The sequence below is a fragment of the Lactuca virosa genome, chromosome 6 (genome assembly GCF_052849685.1).
Source record: "Lactuca virosa cultivar CGN04683 chromosome 6, Lactuca_virosa_CGN04683_v6, whole genome shotgun sequence".
NCBI lineage: Eukaryota > Viridiplantae > Streptophyta > Magnoliopsida > Asterales > Asteraceae > Lactuca > Lactuca virosa.
The window spans coordinates 112,768,094-112,786,584 of NC_136431.1; the positions used below are offsets into that span (position 1 = coordinate 112,768,094).

General features: G+C 35.9%; 3 protein-coding genes across 4 annotated transcripts; 2 read left to right on the forward strand and 1 right to left on the reverse strand.

Annotated features, from left to right (window-relative positions):
- Nucleotides 1-2,757: 2,757 nt before the first annotated feature.
- On the forward strand, nt 2,758-6,780 carry LOC145122630 (mitochondrial import inner membrane translocase subunit PAM16 like 2-like). The gene is made up of 6 exons (XM_079058195.1): nt 2,758-2,882; nt 2,972-4,323; nt 5,580-5,667; nt 5,755-5,842; nt 6,049-6,182; nt 6,487-6,780. The coding sequence occupies exons 3-6, from the start codon at nt 5,665-5,667 to the stop codon at nt 6,616-6,618; spliced, it is 357 nt and encodes a 118-aa protein (XP_078914321.1). The 5' UTR covers nt 2,758-2,882; nt 2,972-4,323; nt 5,580-5,664; the 3' UTR covers nt 6,619-6,780.
- Nucleotides 6,781-10,390: 3,610 nt separating this feature from the next.
- Nucleotides 10,391-15,773, forward strand: LOC145120315 (clathrin interactor EPSIN 2-like). Of its 2 annotated transcripts, none has more exons than XM_079056144.1 (12): nt 10,391-10,680; nt 11,494-11,581; nt 11,710-11,841; nt 11,935-12,013; nt 12,103-12,186; nt 12,262-12,407; nt 12,480-12,683; nt 12,792-12,833; nt 12,942-13,037; nt 13,139-13,538; nt 13,632-14,994; nt 15,101-15,773. In XM_079056144.1, exons 2-12 carry the CDS (start codon nt 11,559-11,561, stop codon nt 15,463-15,465), a joined length of 2,934 nt encoding a protein of 977 aa, XP_078912270.1. In that variant the 5' UTR covers nt 10,391-10,680; nt 11,494-11,558; the 3' UTR covers nt 15,466-15,773. The 2 variants fall into 2 exon arrangements, with proteins under 2 accessions (XP_078912270.1, XP_078912271.1); XM_079056145.1 differs by having other exon boundaries at nt 10,392-10,680; nt 12,483-12,683.
- Nucleotides 15,774-15,809: 36 nt separating this feature from the next.
- On the reverse strand, nt 15,810-18,167 carry LOC145120316 (Phosphoenolpyruvate carboxylase family protein). Its single transcript, XM_079056146.1, has 7 exons — nt 17,765-18,167; nt 17,408-17,619; nt 17,050-17,331; nt 16,694-16,967; nt 16,393-16,616; nt 16,271-16,307; nt 15,810-16,025 (listed from the first exon to the last, which is right to left on the reverse strand). The coding sequence occupies exons 1-7, from the start codon at nt 18,120-18,122 to the stop codon at nt 15,907-15,909; spliced, it is 1,506 nt and encodes a 501-aa protein (XP_078912272.1). The 5' UTR covers nt 18,123-18,167; the 3' UTR covers nt 15,810-15,906.
- Nucleotides 18,168-18,491: the final 324 nt, after the last annotated feature.

Consider the following 18,491-nt stretch of genomic DNA (forward strand, 5'->3'; position numbering starts at 1 on the left):
TTTGGATACAAGTTAAAAAAAATCATTACATTCTTAGAAAAGAAAAAAATTTATATACTATTCTATGAGAATGTTAAGGAAATACAATATATAAATCATTCTACCAGAATATACTATTACATATATATTTTTTTCATTATATTGTATATTATTCTGCTGGAATAATCCATTCTTTTTGGAAGATTGGTGGTCATTGTTCATCTTCATCCCATACAATGTTCATCTTCAAGATTCTATTCTGATAGAATCGGAATTCAAGATTCCATTCCAGTAGAATGTTGTAAGTTTCATATGTACCCTGTTTTGCTTTGATATCTCTCGTTTCGTTCCCAGCCAAGAAAACAAGAACATTCTTGTTCTTGATTTCATGTGTACTTGCAACTGAGAAATACAACCACTCATTGTTATTGCTTAATCTTCTTTCCATGGCAATTTCAAGCAATAATCCTAGGGTTAAATGATCGACCTAACAGTATATCTACGCCTCATCCCTCACCATCATCTAACAGTGATGTATCGATTAAGTCATGTATCATAAACTCCATCTGCATAGCTCACTAGAGGTCTATTTGCAATTGATCAAAGTTTTGTTTAGCAGGAAAATTATAAATCAAGATATACCTCTGAATACAAATAGTAACGTTGAAACATATTACAACATTTAGTATACCTTTTACATAACCAATCTCCCCTTTTCAACTCAACCTGATCCCGATTGTCTCCAGATAAGTAATGGAGAAATTTGAAAACGGTATTATCATTCAAGAGGTGGAGAAGTTTCACAGAGGATTATTGTCAAACAGGTGGTGTGCTTCAGCTTAGAAGCATCGTAAATTAGAAACCCAATGAAGAACAATGTTATATACCTCATGAGATCATGTCGATCACGGGCAAAGTTAAGATAAACATATTTATGGGTGATGATTTTAGGGTTTGACATAGATGCTTAAGCATCTTACCCTGATTCAGAAGGTCGTGATTCAATCCAGAACAATCGGCCGTGAGAGTCGACGACTATGCCTCCGAGACACACCCAACGCCACCATAACAAGGTGGCAGGTAGTCGACGATGGCAGCAATGGTCGGCGGCCATGGCAGCCGACGGTGATGGTGATTTGAAGACGAGGACCAAACAAAAAAAAGAGGAGAATGAATGAGGAGAACCATTACATTGGAACCACAACTACAAGCCAAACACCTCTAGATTGACCTCTCCTTCTCTAAATTAGTACAGTTCCTCGATCACAGCTTCACCTTTCGTCCCTTCCCCCTCGTTGTTCCTTGTTGAAGCCGCACCCACCAAAACCGGTTGCAGTTTAAAGGTCGACGGCTACGGTAGGGTTTTAAATTATGATTATGAATGCTGATGACGAAGAAGACACTTCAATGAACATGTATGATCCTAGAAACTAGAACATCTAATGAGTTGATACATGATATTGTTTGATAATAACTTTGAGTTTTGAATTTAATGATAGTAAGTCTACTCTAATAAAAGAAGTTTTTTTTTTGCCACATGTCACACTCTCATTCAATTTCCCAAATGTCATTTCGTGATTATTTTGAATTAATTTCTTTTCCACATGTCATTTTATGAGTTTTTCTCTTTTAATAAATTTCATATAATATTTTAATGTAATAATTACAATAAATGTAGTAATAAATGAATATCAATTTCATTAATGAACTTGCTTTCTTATTTCAAAATTCTCAAATTAAAGCTCATTACTTTATTTTGTTTATTTATTTAAATTTAAAAGATAAAAAAAAATCATTTTTAATAATTCATTAGTTTTCTTAGTTTCTTATAAATCCAAAGTTCTTAAATATTTAGACATTTATATTTATTTTTTTAATTAACCCATGTAATACATGAGTCTCACACCTAGTTTACTTAATAATACTTTACAAAGCCTCTAATATGTCAGGGTCGGGCCTGTCCATATTCCATGTCTCTGCTAACCGAACATTATGTGGATTTTTTACTTAGAATTCAGAATATAACATCCTATTCATGTTCCTCAACTTAAGGAGCTTACTCTAGTGAGCAGGCGAATAAGACTGATTTTCCTTCATTGGGTTCTTCCTTTTTCTGAGACTAGAAAAGAGCTAGAAAATTACAAAGAATCAAAGTTCATGCAAAGGTCTTTAAACCAACCATTCAATCCAAACCTTTTTGTATGATACCTACTCCAATTAATACGAAAGTCTTTAAACCAATATTTCCAATCAACCTTTTTTGTAGGATACCTACTCCACTTCATACAAGGGTCTTTAAACAAACCATTGTGAAACTATTAAATACCCCAAATAGTTGTGAAGTCAACCACAACAAAACTCTTTCTTTGTAACAATAGAAAAATGTAATTTGGTATGCGCAATAAATCCAATCGTTTAAAAAAAAAACAAGCATTGAATATTCCGTAATCCGTACAGTAGCAACCTATAATAACATTTTGTTCTTTCAGTTTTGATAGTTTGTAATTTAGAAGGTTTTTGGCAAAGCTTAAATAAAGAAATTTTTAACTTATCAATGGTTCCACTCTGATAAGGTATAAATAAGGGGGCTGATTTTTCCACATGAGTTTTTTTATCCCTCCACCGAATAATTAATGTAATGACAATTATGTCCCTCTTTTTTAATTTAGAGATATTGAAGAAAGGCAAGAACCAAAAAAAAGTCAAAGAACTAATGTATTGACATTTATCCATCGGCTGCATCTTCCAACGAAGAAAGTCAAAGAACCACAAGTTTAAACATCTACCCTTCTCCAATGGCGTCAACGACTCAACGCCTTTCCAAGTCCTAAAAGTCGAATATCATTTTCTAAAAAATGCTCGATTCTCCAATGTGGATCCTCTTGATTATCTTCATTCAAAAGGTATTACTGTTTAAAAACCTTTTATCCGTGGCAATTCGCCATAACCAAAAGTCAGTTAGACTAATTCACCTTTTTTCTTCGATTGACAGAAAACTCCGAGAAGTTTATTCCATCGATTGCATGGCACAAATCGGCGATCATCGTGTAGAACAGTAGAATTCTTCTCTCTAGAAGCTCCCGGAGTTCATCGAGATGGGCGAGAATCAACAGTAGCAATGATATCTTCAAGGAGACCGGAGGAATAGAATCCGGAAACCATTTATCAACGTTAGGGAGGTTATACGCCTGGGAGAAGAAGCTTTACGATGAAATTAAGATATGATAACAGATAACAGATCGTTGAATCATAAAACCTCAAATGTTTTGTGTTTTTTGAGTTATTATCGATGATTTCGACATTTTTTAGGCTGTTAATGAAATTAAGAAGCTTTACGATTGAAAAATCTTCCCAATTAAGCGGTGAAAATGGTAGCAACAAGCATGGAATCGAAGAACAAGTCAACGATTTGTACTCCAGAAACACAAAGATCTGCAATTCCATCTCGAAACGAATTGAGAAGGTCAGAGACGACGAACTTCAGCCACGGCTCATCGAGTTGCGACTTGCGACATGGGTAATGATATTTCACTACTGAAGGCACAATCTGGTTCGTTAATTGCTTGCCGGCTTGGGAAGGGGTTTTTGCACACAGATTGCAGATAATACAACCAAATGTTTAACCCCAAAATTCCAACCAGCTAAAAGGTTGTTCTTGGTGGCCTCTGATTCCACTTTTACTGCAAATTGCAATCAGGTTTTAGATAGATGTGGAAGGGGAAATTACTTGAATTTTATTTGGGTAATGAGAAGATAAGAGATCATTAAAGGTTGACGTTGAAGAACTTAGAGTGATACCATAGAAGGAAGCATGCGAGGACGGGATTCAATTTCGAATTTGATGAAGGCGAGATGCAGTAGTAATGGGAGTGAAGGGTGATTCTTGGAGAAGATTCAGGAAGGAGTGCCCTGCGTTTTGTTTGAAAAATATATTTCTCTCTTCTATAATTAATGGAGGGCATAATTGTCCAATGCATTAATTTTTCAGTGGAAAGATAAATAAACGCTGTGGAAAAATTAGCTCTTTGTAAATAATAATAATAAAAAAAAAAGTAGTTGAGTAAGGATTTTTTTTAAAAAAAACAGTTTATATAGTTTTTTGGGATTTTTCATAAATCCCTTACCCAGGACCTATAAAAACTCATTATTTCACCGTCTAAAGAAATCGACTATTATACCCCTTAACCTAATAAGCTTGCTTATACAGAGCTCATCGTTTCTCTCATGTCGTTGAATCCTCAAGCCATCCCTCCCCTGCTCGACGCCGTTAGCCATCTCGTCGCCACTGCCGGAGATCGACGCAGCCCACAGCAACACCAGAGATCAACGCATCCCACAGCTAAGGTTCGTTTTTTTCTTTTTCTTTATCTGTCTGCTTGCGTTCATGTGAGAATTTCTTCTCCTTGCTGTCGATTTATGCTGCTGTCGATCTTCTTCTTTTCGCTTGTTTTCTGGTGTCTAAAAGCCTAAGACTAATTAATCACTGATCGGGCATGGACTCGTGTTTCTTTCATTCCTTGTTGTTTATGGTTTTGTTTTCCTTTTTCTCTTGCAGCAATCCTTTTCCTTTCTGTTAGATTAATTTTTTGGTTCTCTGAATTTTCGATTGATATGTATTCTGATTTGAATTGGAACTCAAAAAAATGTGGTTTTGTGGTATCTGATATAATTTGCCTTGTTGTCGATTCCTTTGATTTGAAGGTGTAGTTTACATTGGAATGTGAAATAAGAACTGATTTTGAAGGATGAAATACCTTTGAATGCGTAGTTTACTTTTGAATGTGAAATGAAAATCGATTACAAAGGCCAATTGTGTATGTGTCTCTAGATGTGTGAAGTTATGTAATTGGTGTATTTATTGGCTGTAATTCTTTTTTTTGCATTTGGATTCAGTTTTGTCATCATAATTAAGGAAGTGTTAAAAGATGATGTGTCGATCTTCACTTTCTTTTGGCTCTGTAACTCTGTTCTTCATCTTTAGGTTTTAAGGCAATCTTTTTAGACATTTGAGTTTTGGTGCTACAGAATTTTACAAATGAAGTCACCTTAATAAGTTTTTAGTGTTCATGTAAGGTAACCCATTTTTGCTTATAATTATTGGATTATTTAGAAGATCATATAATGAGATTGATACTAATCAGTAATCACAACAAACCTAGTTGTCAATAACTTATATGCCATTTTTTTAACCTTATTTTGTTTAAGCTTAAATCCAAGGATTAGCGAACATACTCTCATTGATTTGTTTATTTTTGACTTGTACTTTCATTTCTTCCCATTAGAGCATTTTACTTTATAAAATCTAATACCTATTTAGCATTGTTACTTAAATACAAAGCAATATTCACTTGTATTACTGAGTGCCTTTTCAAAGTAGATGTTAAAAGTCTAAAATTTGGTAGTGTTTTTTTGTTAATAGACTCGTTCATATTGATTAGTTTAGTTAATTTCTCAACAAAAATTGGTATGCCACTTGTTGTAGCTTTCACATAAAGAAGTAAAATGGTAATTTTACAAGTTTGATGGGTAATTTCAGAAATAAATAAAGTTAAGGGGCTGTAATGTACATAACCCTTTCCTTTTTGTATATAATGCTGCAGATTTTGCAAGTCCACCTTCTTTTCCAAGTTCCATCAATCCGAACAAAACCCTAAAAAATTTCACAGATCAACTGAAATTACAGTCATGGTATGTTATAATATTCTATCATCATCGTTTAATTAATAATATAAATCTGAGTTGTAAAATGTTTTCTTGAATCATGATGCTATGTAGGCTGCTAAGATTCTTGCAAATTTGATTGTAATGGGCTCTGGAATCTTGATTAGGGGAATGGTTCAAGCATATCGTCAAGCTCTCCAAAGTAAGTTATCTACTACAAACAACATGTTGTAACTTTGTTTTCCTTAAATCTTTGTAGATTTGTAGCCTTTGGATCATATACTTTGTTTAGTAGAAAATATATAATTGGTGGGTTATAATCTTGTTTGTTATCTGAGCAATTTTGACTTGTAGTTATCTATGTGTGTATATTTGTAAATTATATAACTTTTGGTGTCAAAATTGCAGATGCCTCAAAGTCAGGGGTTGCTCAAGAAACGTTACAGAATGCGGTGCGTAGAGGAAGCAAAGCTATGACTGAACAAGAAGCCAGACAAATTCTTGGTGTAACCGAGCAATCATCCTGGGAGGAGATTGCACAGGTTAGTACTTTCTAGGGCTATTTTGATGATGAGGATAAGAAGGGCATTTACGTCTTTTGCACATACAAGAACAAGTCTCTGTCCCATCTTTTTGGGTTGGATAAAAAGTTGTAACTTTTTCCCCACTGACACAGTCACACAGTCCAATGCATGTCAAACACAGTACAAAGCTGTCGCAGTCAAAATGCATACAATGTTGTAATAGGAATAAATGAGAATAGGATGCTATAATAAACAAATTAATGAAAGTATGTTGTTTTTTCTTCCATTTAAGAAATAATATATTTGTTGAATCTTTATACAGAAATATGATAATCTATTTGAGAGGAATGCGAAGAATGGTAGTTTTTATCTGCAATCAAAGGTTCACAGGGCCAAGGAGTGCTTGGAGACGGTTTATCAACCGAAAGATCATCCAGGTGATCCCGTTGGTTGACCGTTTGACTTTTTTTTAACTAAAAAGATATTTTAAACATTTGTATATTTGTAGTCTGATAAATTTTTAAAGGAGATGGATTTTTGTATTCTTGAATTGTGTTTTCATATGCTCTTATCAGCCATGGATTTATCATAATGAGTATGAATAAATTTTAAAGAAGATGGTGATTCTGGTAAATTTTATTGAAAAAATTATATGTAAAATTATACGTCATTAATAATCTATTTGCCTGATGTTATTGTTAGTTGTTGAAAAGGTTGCGAGAAAATACAAATATTTATTTTTTATCTCTTCATGTTCATGTTGTAATGTTTGTCCTGTTGTCAGATTTTATTATTATTATTATTATTATTATTATTATTATTATCGAAAACCTAATTCACTTCTTAACGACTTTAACTTTTTGATGCTTTATCAAAGCATAAGCACAATTCAATTAAATTAAAAAAGGGGTTAAAGAAACTTTTTTTTAATACTTTGTCAATACCATCCTATAGAATTTTTGTTAGGTATTTAATTAGATATAATTTATTTTCTGATAATGATATTAGGGTTAATGTCATAAAAGCCCTTAAGTTTTTCAAAAATATTTGGTTTTACCCTTGGTGAACATTTGTGTCTACTAGTACCGGATATTTGTTAAAAAAATTGTGTTTAAGCCCCTTTATCAGGTTTCCAACCCTTAGCCGGTTACTTCTTCCTCTTTCCTCGACGCTATGAAAACCCACCAACAATCTCCCCAAACCTTCTTCTTCTCGCCGACTGAATAAAAACAGTTTGAGCAAATCCAACACCAACCCATTACGTTTTAAACAAAAACCCACGAATTTCATCAAGAGTTTTAAGAAGGTTTATCTGAATTTCATCTAAGAGTTTTTAGGATTCAAGCAACTGTTAGGAACATCGAATCACAAAAGAAAAATCCCATCGTTGTTCTTCACCAATCTCTCCACTGCCTTTGCAAACCATCTACCTGTAATTTCTACAATGATAATTTTTAAAAGACGATTTAAAGGTCAGAAAGACCATATGCAGTCCCCTGATGTATTTTTTTCACCATTTTTATACAACTTTCATGGTTTCTGTGAAGATCATAACTCGATTGCACAATTATTTTACTTCTTCAAAAACGTATTTGGCCCATTCTTTGGAACAATTATTCAAGTATTTAGCCTGTAAAACTGAAATTAATAAGTGACTGAAAAAAACACAAATCCTGGAACTAAAAAGCATAAAGATTGGATAACTTCAGTTGATTGGAGAACTTCAAGTTCATGGATTTGATTGGTGCCTGCAAGATTGATTTTGACTTTGCACTCTTTGACCAACATGAAGAAGACGACGATGCAAAGTCACTCGTTGATTTTTCCCACTGATCACATGTAAGATCAATCGATTTACTGTTTTACACAGAATGATAGGGTTAGAGAAAGAGGCCATTAGGTCGTGATGATGTCGGTGGTCCAATTGATCGGTGAAGAGGATGAGGAAACAACGAAAGAAAAAGGAAACAACGAGATAAATGGGTAACCGGTTAAGAGGTGAGTGGTTACTGGGTATAGCCTGTTAGGGGGGAAGGAGTCGTAGCGGGTTGGAGGAGAAGAGGGATAAGCGAGAGGAGAGTAAGATAGAAAGAGAAGGGTGCTTCGGTTTGAGGAACCCGCTGGAGGTTGAAACCAAAGAAGAAATTTGGGGAAGACGGGTTGGGAGGAATTCGGCTTGGGCGAGTTCGACTATGTTCACCTTGGGTCCAGCGGCTTGAGCGGGAGGAGATAAACCATTCCGTCCTCCCTTAAAGGGCATTGGTGACAAAAAATAAACAAATGTCGGGTATTAGTAGACACAAATGTTCACCAAGGGTAAAACCGAATATTTTTGGAAAACTTAAGGGTTTTTATGACATTAACCCATGATATTAACCAATAAGTAGATAATTTCATATTTATGGAGAGAGCTGTTCACTAAAATGATCAAATTTGAAATCCAAATATCATCTAAAACCATGTTTTCTCAATTTCTATCACAAAATGACCAATTAATTGTGAGTTATCTGAGAAGCAATGTGAAAAATATCAATTGAATCCGTCCATATTCCATGTCTTTGTCGACTGAATGTTATGTAGATTCTTTACTTAGAATTCAAAATATAACATCCTATTCTTGTTCCTCGGCTTAAGGAGCACTCTAACGAGGAGGTGAAGAGATATTCCTTCATTAGGTTCTTCATTTCTTTGAGACTAGCAAAGAGCTAGAGAACTACAAAAAAATCAAAGTTCATATAAAAGTCTTTAAACCAACCATTCCAATCAAACCTTTTTGTATCATACCTACTCCAATTAATACAAAAGTCTTTAAACCAATCTTTCCAATCAAATTCTTTTGTATGATACCTACTACAATTAATAGTCTTTAAACCAACCATTGAGAAACAACCAAATACACCCAATCATTGTGAAGACAACCGCAACAAAAGTCTTTCTTTTTAACCAAAGAAAAAATTAATTTGATATGCCTAATAAGTCTAATCATTGGCAAACAAAAAGACGAGAGTTGAATATTCCATTCAGTGGAAAACCTAAAATAAAATGTAAGGGTAACACATGATTTTGGGGGTAGCATGTTTGGAATTTTTCACTAAGTTGGAAAATTCATCAAAAAATTTACATTACATCTGAAAATTTGAGGGGTGGTACAGACTACCATTTGCAACCAATTAGGTTTGCCCATGATTATACCACCATGAAGTCAAATCCCATAAAGATTTCACCACCTCACAATCCGAAAAAAATGATCCATTGTTTGAGACTCATGATTACAAAGCGAGTAAACAATACAATCAATGTCGAAACCCCTCGTGTCCAATTTAACCTTAGTTGGAAGTTGAATAAGAATCACATGCCACCCCAAAATATTAAGTTTATTTGGGTTCCATTAATTCTGTCTAGTAGGACACCCACCGTTATTCAAACGAACGCCTCAATAAAATGTTTGGCGGAAGATTAAGGATCCAAGCTTAATTTAACAGAACGAGTTTAAACATCTTTCTTTGAAACTTTGATTTTGTGAACGAGTCAAATATCTTTCCGAGTGTATTGAAACGACTCTTGAAACTGGTCAGTTTTGATGAATCACTCTTTGTTTTGGTGGGAGACTAAGACATAGCTAATCTTACATAAGTTCGCTAACTTCCTGAATTATTCGAAAAGTTCACTTACGACATAAATTTGTGAATTCACAACCTGTTTGTTTGTTTTTGTTTTTTCGTTTTTTTTTTGCGAAAAATGATGACCGGGGCCACTTGAAGAAGACAATTATCCCATATGTTTTTTACGAATTTATAATCATTTTGTGATAGTAGTTGAAAACATGGTTATCATATGATATTTGGCTTGAAAGTGAATATAGCTCTTATAGAAGCCATACAAAAAGTATAAACTTATATATAAGACCTCCAATGAAAAAGGTACAAGAATTTATATACGTCTGAGAATTCTTCATATGCTTTCAAGACTTTGTTTTTATAGAATATTTAGAATCTTCTTGTGACACCACCCATGACCTTTGACGGCCATGTGTGTTTAGAATAACTTTGACATAACACCCAACAAAGACTTCTACATGCCAGCTACAAATTAACATACTGGAATATTATTAAATATACAAAAAATAGTTTGATTTCTTTTTAATAAATAAGTCTCAAAATTTTGAAAAATAAGGAAGAAAAGTAAAAGGGAAATAAATAGTAATACTAATACATGTATCCCAGAAATTCTCCGCGCTAAGATGCGCTGTCTCTTCTCAAATCTCAATTCTCATCTTTTAAGTTTTACGCCTTCCCTTAATTGTTGTTGACAGAGAAACAAAAAGGAAAGACCAAACCCTTTCTCTGTTTACTATATCATTTTCGTTCAATTTTTTCAACAAAAAACAGAAATAAATCTTGAGTTTTGAGTGTTTTATATTACAATCGACCATCCGTTCTTCATCTTTTTTATCTTTCGATTCATCTTTTACTATAAGATACCAGTTTATCAGATCTGCCATCTTCAGTTCGATCAGGTACGATGCCTTTTCTTCGAAAAATCACTTTTCTGATCTGTGTTAGTTTAGTTTCAATTTTCTCGATTGACTAGATCTTGTTTTGTATTGTAGACTTCTGATTCGTATTTGTTCGTAATTTTTGTTATGTAATTGGATGTGTGTCTAGCTCATACGTCATTGTGATTAGTTAGGGTTTTATTTTATTTTTTGTTCTCCTGGTTGAAGGTTTTGCTGTTTTGATTTGTAGCCGCGAGGATTAACTAGATGTGTGAAGTTATGTAATTGGTGTATTTAATGGCTGTTATTTTTTTTGCATTTCGATTCGGTTTTGTCATCATAATTAAGGAACTGTTAAAGACTATACGTTGATCTTTATTTTCTTTTGGCTCTGTCTCTCTGTTCTTCATCTTTAGGCTTTAAGGCAATCTTTTTAGACATTTGAGTTTTGATGCTACAGAATTTTACAAATCATGTCGCCTTAATAAGTTCTTAGTGTTCAGGTATCCCATTTTTGCTTATAATTATTCGACTATTTAGAGGATTATATAATCAGTTTGATACTAATCACAACAAACCTGGGATTCAATAACTTATATTCCATTATTTTAACCTTATTTTGTTTAAGGTTAATGCAAGGAATGGCAACATAGTGATTAGTGAACATACTTTCATTGATTTGTTTATTTTTGCGTTCTACTTTCATTTCTTCCCATTAGAGCATTGTACTTTAAAAAAATTTACCCATTTAGCATTGTTACTTAAATATCAATATTCACTTCTAATTGCACTAATAATTTAAACTAAACATTATTATTGTTCTTCTTTTTCCAGCTACACTTGAATACTCTTCGAGTGTGTGCTTCACTTGAAGAGGGTTAGTGCTCTTCTAGGTGAAAATGAAGAAGGCATTCAGGGACATGTAAGTAATAAAAGATTTATCCTTCATGTGAACCATGGTTATTTATATCATCACAGTTATTTATACGAATCACAATTATCTATGTCAATCATGATTGTTCATATGAATTTGATCTTTTTTCCTTGCAGTAAGAGAGGAGTAAATAAGAAAGTTCTTAAAGTTCCTTCGATAGAACAAAAGGTTCTTGATGCTACCAGCAACGAGCCATGGGGTCCTCATGGAACTCATCTTATTGATATTGCACAGGCTTCAAGAAACTAGTATGGCATAACTTATTTTCCTATAAATTTTTAAAACAATAAATGGTTATTTAGTGCCCAAATTAAACTGCTTTTTATTTTTTATTTTTTCAGCCATGAATACCAAATGATCATGTCAGTAGTTTGGAAGCGCCTCAGTGATACTGGAAAGAACTGGCGCCACGTGTTCAAGGTTTACAACTCTACCCTTCCTGTGTAAATTATTCCAACATGTGTCAAGGGTAGTTTTGTCATTTTAAGTACTTTTGTTTTCTGCACCAGGGTCTAACGGTTCTTGAATATTTGGTGATAAACGGATCGGAACGTGTCATTGAAGATATCAGAGAACATGCAAACCAAATAACTGTATGTTTTTATTCCTTGTAACTTTGTTATTTCTGAGTTTCTTTTTTATATGTTAATGTTTTTATTTTTTAATAGGCGTTGGCTTCTTTTCAATATATCGATTCAACGGGGAGGGATCAAGGAAGCAATATAAGGAAGAAGTCTCAGATTCTTGTTGCTCTTGTGAATGATAAAGAGAAACTACAAGAAGCAAGAGAGAAGGCAAATGCCAGCAGGGACAAGTGAGTAGTGAATATCTTAGATTCTTAGAAATTATTATTAGACAGTGGAATGACTTTTTTAACCTTTTGAAGTAGATTCCGTAATACATCGGGAGATGAAGGGCGTTTTGGTAATAGAGAAGAAGATCGTAATGGTTATGGGAGAGAAAGAGAATGGGGTGATGATGAATATCGTGGAAGAAGTAGAAGCAATGATGGTGATTATGGCACAAGAAGTCAAAGCTCTGATAGAGAGAGGGATCGATCATTTGAAGATGATGGTCATCGTTCTTCAAGGTATACCACTTTCCAATTATAGCAACATGCTTTCATTGATTTGTTTATTATAGCATCCTACTTGAAAAATGATAATTAATTATATTTATAATTTTATATTCATTGCAGAGGAAGCAGTGCTAGAGTTGAGGATGCTTCTCCGGATGGAAGGTAATTTAGAGGGTGGAAGGAATCTGCTTTTTGATTAAAAGACCAAAATACCCTTGTTATATATACAATACATTGAAATAAAATTTTCTTTTTTGGTGGTGAGGGCAGGGGGCTTGAACCAAAGTTATCTGGACAAAATGTTGGTGGGCCTCCTAGTTATGAAGATGCTGTGAGTGATGGTCATAGCCCTGTTGATACCAAGAGGTAAATTAATTAATTAATTAATAAGTCAAAAGATTTATTTACTTGTAGTTTGTGATATATTTATAATAATGGAATCTAGTCTAACTTATAAGCATTTGAAGGAATGGAGAAACTGCAACATCATCACCTCAGGTGAACATTAACCATCAAGAAATTCCGGCAGCAGCTGCTCCACCACCACCAGCTGCCGCCGCCACACCACTTCCAGTTACCACTACGCCGCCACCACCTGCAGTGACAGTCAACAATGAAAACGACGGGTTTGACTTTTTTGATCCCCGTGGTGCTGCTCCTGCTCCTGCCCCTGCCCCTGCCCCTGCCCCTGCCCCACAAGCATCAGGTGGTGGAGAGATGGAGGATTTATTTGGTTCTCTATCGGAGTCTTTCTCTTCTTCAAATGCATTGGCTCTTGTAACATCTACTTCATCTATAACCACTGAAGTTCATCCTCCAGCAAATACTAATCCTTATCTCACCTTCGACACCTCATCGACAAGTCAGGTGCGCGAGTGTCTTAAAAGCTGGATTCTACACACACACACATTGATAGTTTGCTTATATTGTAAATGTACACTCTTTATGCATTGATTGCAGGCATTTGATGATCCGTTTGGTGATGGTCCTTTTAAAGCTGTTCCTTCTTCTACTGATGGATTTTCGGCTCAACCACCAACATCACCCTTCACTACAACTGCTGAACCACCATCATTTTCAGTTGACCCAATGTCAGGCTCAGGGGGATTTGGGGATACTTTTGATTTTGATTCAACTGTTGACATTTTAGCTGATATACTGCCTCCACCTGGACCCTCACAAACTGCTTTTCCTTCTCAAAATGGTCAAGCATCTAGTTTTTCAGCAGAACCTAACCAGACCACATTTCCTTCGAGTTTTTCAACTCCATTTGGCCAACCACCTACTTTTTCATCCCAAGGTCAAGGTGGTCAACCGATGCCATCACACCATCCTTTTCAACCTCAAACTGACCAATCTATGCCACAGGCAGCTTTTCAACTATCAGGTGGACACCAGTCTATGCCACAGTCAGCTTCTCAACTTCCAGGTGGCCACCAGTCTATTATGCCACAATCAGTTTCTCAACTTCCAAGTGGCCAGCAGCCTATGCCACAGCCAGCTTTTCAACTTCCAGGTGTCCAGCAGTCTGCTTTTCAAAGTCCAGGTGTCCAGCAGTCTATTATGCCACAGTCAGCAGGTATTCAAGTTCCAGGTGGCCAGCAGCAAATGCCACTGTCAGCTTTACAAGTCCAAGGTGGCCAGCAGTCTATACCACAGCCAAATTTTCCAGCTCAGGGTGGTCAATATGCCTCACAGCCAGGTTTTCCAGGTCAGGGTGGCCAGTCTGTGCTGCAGCTTGGTTTTCCAGCTCAGGGTGGCCAAGGCAGCCAAAATGGTGGTTTTTCTTCTCAGTTGGGTAGTGTGAGTGTCTCAGGGGCAGGGGCCAATGGTCAATCCGTGTTGCACCCTGGTTTTCCAGCTCAGGGAGGACAGTCTGTGTTGCAGTCTCAGGGCAGCCAGTCTCTATTGCAGCCTGGTTTTGTGGGTCAGAGTGGCCAAAATGCATCTCTGGGTATTGGTGGTTTTCCTTCAAATGGTCAACTTGCTCAGCCAAATGTCTCACAGTCACAGCCAGGCTTTACCAATTCCAATGGTCATGCTGAGTCAAATAACTTTTTTGGGGGTTTCCAGCCACAAAGTTCTTCTGCTTCAATGGCGCCCTTATCACAAGTCACACCTACACATGCCCCACAATACAACCCTTCAAATTTCTATCAACAACAACAACCACAACCACAACCACAACAACCAGCTCTCACTACTTCAACAGGCGCTCTTGCTCTAGTACCGCAACAACCAACAGATAAAAAGTTTGAGACCAAGTCAACAGTCTGGGCTGATACATTGAACCGAGGGCTTGTCAACTTGAACATATCTGGAGGTAACTTCACCATTTCATCTCCTAGTCATTCTAGTGTCAAACTGATCACATTATCATATATGAATATGATACTTACTAGTTATGTACTTATTATGCATGTGTGCAGCTAAAACAAACCCATTATCCGACATTGGAATCGACTTTGAAGCCATAAACCGTAAGGAAAAGAGGATGGAAAAACCAAGCCAAACCCCAGTCATTTCAAATGTCTCCATGGGTAAGGCCATGGGTTCCGGTTCTGGAATGGGACGTGCTGGTGCTGTTCTAAGACCCACACCAAACCCCATGATGGGTGCACCCACTGGCTTTAACCAGCCCATGCCTCCTCAGAATATGGGAATGAACATGGGTCAAGGATTTCAGATGCAGCAAGGATATCCCCCTGGCTCAGCCATGCCTGCAAATTATAATCCAATGATGGGTAGAGGTGCTGCTGGATATGCTCAGCAACCTTATGGTGGTTACAGATAAGATTTTCAGCCATACCCCAACTCCAACCCCATTATGTTATTGTGATATATAAGAATTCTTTCACTTTGTAATTTTGTTATGAGTTTCTTTTCTTGTAATGTTCATTTTTATTATTCAGGTTTTTGTCTCATTACATATAGCTTTCTGTATACCATCAAGGACACCTAGTCTCAGGTTGCATCTTTTTTATACATTTAAAACATTTTTTTTGGTTTCTTGTTCATTCTTGAACCATGTAATGCCTAGTTGCAAACAAGAAACATTAGGATTCACTATTGTTTTTAATTATTCATCTTCCAATTTTCTTCTCTTTTTGTATAAGTGTGTGTATTTTCCAACCAAAGTTAGAGCAAACAATATGTGTATTCAATCAGAATTACGTAAAATGGGCACCAAAACTAGTAAGTAATTTAGTTTATTTAAAACAACAATAAACATATTTTACTCCAGAAAGACTTGTATCCTGTCACCCATTGAATCTTTAAAATCTAGCAACAGCTTTCCTCCCACTTCAAATGATACATCATCTAACAATGCCTTTATGTTTACTCCTCCCAAAGCTGTATGACAAAATCAGTGATCGAATAGGATTAGATAAACTTTTTAGGCATATTTTCAATAACAAGAATGAGAAGGATGTTCACATCTTTTGCACGTACAAGAGATCAAGAACAAGTTCTTGATCCATCATCTTTTTGTGTGGGACAAAAAGTTGCAATTTTTTTTGTCTCATTGAACATAGTCCGTGTCTAATGCATGTCAAATACAGTACAAAGCCATAATGTTTTGTCAGAGAAAATGATACCTGGGACGATATTCGTGATGCCATCCAGAAAACCAGCCTGAAAACATCATCACATTCACTAATATTAGTCCCTGAATTAGCTCTTTCATTACTATTTTTTTCACTTAAAAGAAACGACATACAGGAATTCGGATATCAAGTTTCTCAAAGCCATCTCGCCCAGTGATTTTGACTCTCAAAGAACGAGACCAGATCCCTGAGAAAGGATCATTTGAACCTCCACCACCATACTTATACATATCTGGATTCATCAGTTCAACAACAGGCTTCGATGCTTCTTCACCTTCACCTGTCTGCTCTTTATCATCTTGACCCCATCTTCTAATACCATACGGATTTCCGCCACCTGGCAAACACATAACCAAAATCAATCACTCAAACAAGAAAAAAAAACCCTTTTGAAAAGTGAGGTTCTTGACCAACCTGTTTGCCACACAGGCTGAGTGTTCTTAGTAGCATAAAGTTTTTCTTCTTCATAATAGGTGTTGAAACCCAAGATTTCTTTGACTTCTTCAAATGATGGCATGCTTGCAGGAGAAGGCACACGCCCTCCCTTAATAGCCACCAATGCATCATCCATGGCACGAATGGATACTCCCAACAAAGAAAGAGGATAGGCTATAAGTTTATATCCAATCTCCTCAAGTTCTAAAGGAGTCAGTATTGGTGTTTTGCCTCCACCTTCAAGCATATTAGCCTACACAAGAATCAGAAAAAAGGTTAAGAATCCTTAAAGTTATGAGTTTCTTATGTTAACAATCAAAAACGAGATTGCTAACCATTTTAGGAACTCCAGGAGAGATTTCACAGAATGCTTTCATCTCTTCTTTTGAAGCAAGTGCATCAATGAAAAGTACATCAGCTCCTGCATCAGCAAAAGCTCTTGATCTCCAAAGAGCTTCTTCTAAGGACAATGCTTGACGTGAATCTGTTCTTGCTACAATAACAATGTCAGAACCACTCTCTTTCCGAGCATCAACAGCTGCTTTTATCTTCATCACAGCTTCTTCTCTAGATACCACTTTCCTTCCTTGTGTATGACCACAAGCTTTTGGGGATACCTTGCAGTTTGAGCATTATCAGCAATCTGTAGGACCTACAGATGAATATAATGATAGTTGATGTTAAGAAATGAACCTGATCTTCGAGAATTATTCCTGCAAATCCTGCTTTGATGTATCCCTTCACAGTTCTCTTCATGTTCATGGCGTTTCCATATCCGTTATCACCATCGCCGATCACTGGAATGGATACAGTTTCTGTAATTTGTTGCCCTTGCTCCACCATTTCTCCGTAAGATATTAGGCCGGTATCTGGCAAGCCTAATCGAGCAGCCGATATTCCAAAACCTAGCGAGAGAATCCATCAAAAGCAAAATTTATAGGATTCATCAGACGAGGTTGCACATTAAAACCAGTTTTCACCATTCTCTTTGAAGCATGCCCAAAAAGGATGCCTGAATCGAAATTCTACAAATGATTATGAGAAAGGTACCAGTCGTGAAGCAGAACTGAAAGCCAGCTCTCTCTACAAGCTTGGCGCTGAGAGCATTGAAACAAGCAGGGCCTTGATGAATTCCAGGAGAATCAAGTAGTTGTCGTAGCTTCTTCGCCGGAGAAGAGTCTGAAGTGGCGTCGTAGGCCTTTCTGTCTCCTCCATAAGAATTAACGACGATGGAATTGGAGTGGACTGAAGGCCGTGATTTCCGAAGAATATCATATCCAATGTTTTTCTTGGTAAGAATCGGATTAATCAGGTAGCTAGGAAGTGTAAAACCTTTAAAATTTGAAATTAAGTTCTCCGGCGATGAGGGAGGAGAGCGGTGGCGACACACGGACGAGGAGAGATTCATGCTGTGTTTGGGGGTTGGAGACTGGCAAGATTCCGTTGGCTTGTTTTACTTATGAACTCATTTTATATAAAACCCCCATAAACTATGGCTAAATGACAAAACTTGGTAGAGTTTATACTTTATTTTTAATTTGGTCATAAATCTTGTAAAATGTTACAAAAATCAGTATATGGTTCAAAAGTTCATCGTAGATTTAATTAAACAAATAGAAGAATCTCAGAATAGACGAGATGATTTAACAATACTTATTGAGTATGAAAAAACAAAAGGAAATAAAAGTTAAAGACTGAAAAAAAATGGAAGGATAAAAAAATTATCATACTCTTCAGATAGAAGTTATAAATTGATTTCATGGTCAACCTACTAAAA

What these genes read in the sequence shown, in the direction of transcription:
- LOC145122630 (XM_079058195.1), top strand. An exon ending in ATATCGTCAAGCTCTCCAAA is followed by an intron (nt 5,843 to 6,048) that starts GTAAGTTATCTA and finishes TCAAAATTGCAG; the next exon opens with ATGCCTCAAAGTCAGGGGTT. An exon ending in CCTGGGAGGAGATTGCACAG is followed by an intron (nt 6,183 to 6,486) that starts GTTAGTACTTTC and finishes ATCTTTATACAG; the next exon opens with AAATATGATAATCTATTTGA.
- LOC145120315 (XM_079056144.1), top strand. Translation starts at nt 11,559, where the DNA reads ATGAAGAAGGCATTCAGGGACAT. An exon ending in AAGAAGGCATTCAGGGACAT is followed by an intron (nt 11,582 to 11,709) that starts GTAAGTAATAAA and finishes TTTTCCTTGCAG; the next exon opens with TAAGAGAGGAGTAAATAAGA. An exon ending in GCACAGGCTTCAAGAAACTA is followed by an intron (nt 11,842 to 11,934) that starts GTATGGCATAAC and finishes TTATTTTTTCAG; the next exon opens with CCATGAATACCAAATGATCA.
- LOC145120316 (XM_079056146.1), bottom strand. Translation starts at nt 18,122, where the DNA reads ATGAATCTCTCCTCGTCCGTGTGTCGCCACCGCTCTCCTCCCTCATCG. An exon ending in CTCCTGGAGTTCCTAAAATG is followed by an intron (nt 16,968 to 17,049) that starts GTTAGCAATCTC and finishes ATTCTTGTGTAG; the next exon opens with GCTAATATGCTTGAAGGTGG. An exon ending in CATCACGAATATCGTCCCAG is followed by an intron (nt 16,026 to 16,270) that starts GTATCATTTTCT and finishes TTTGTCATACAG; the next exon opens with CTTTGGGAGGAGTAAACATA.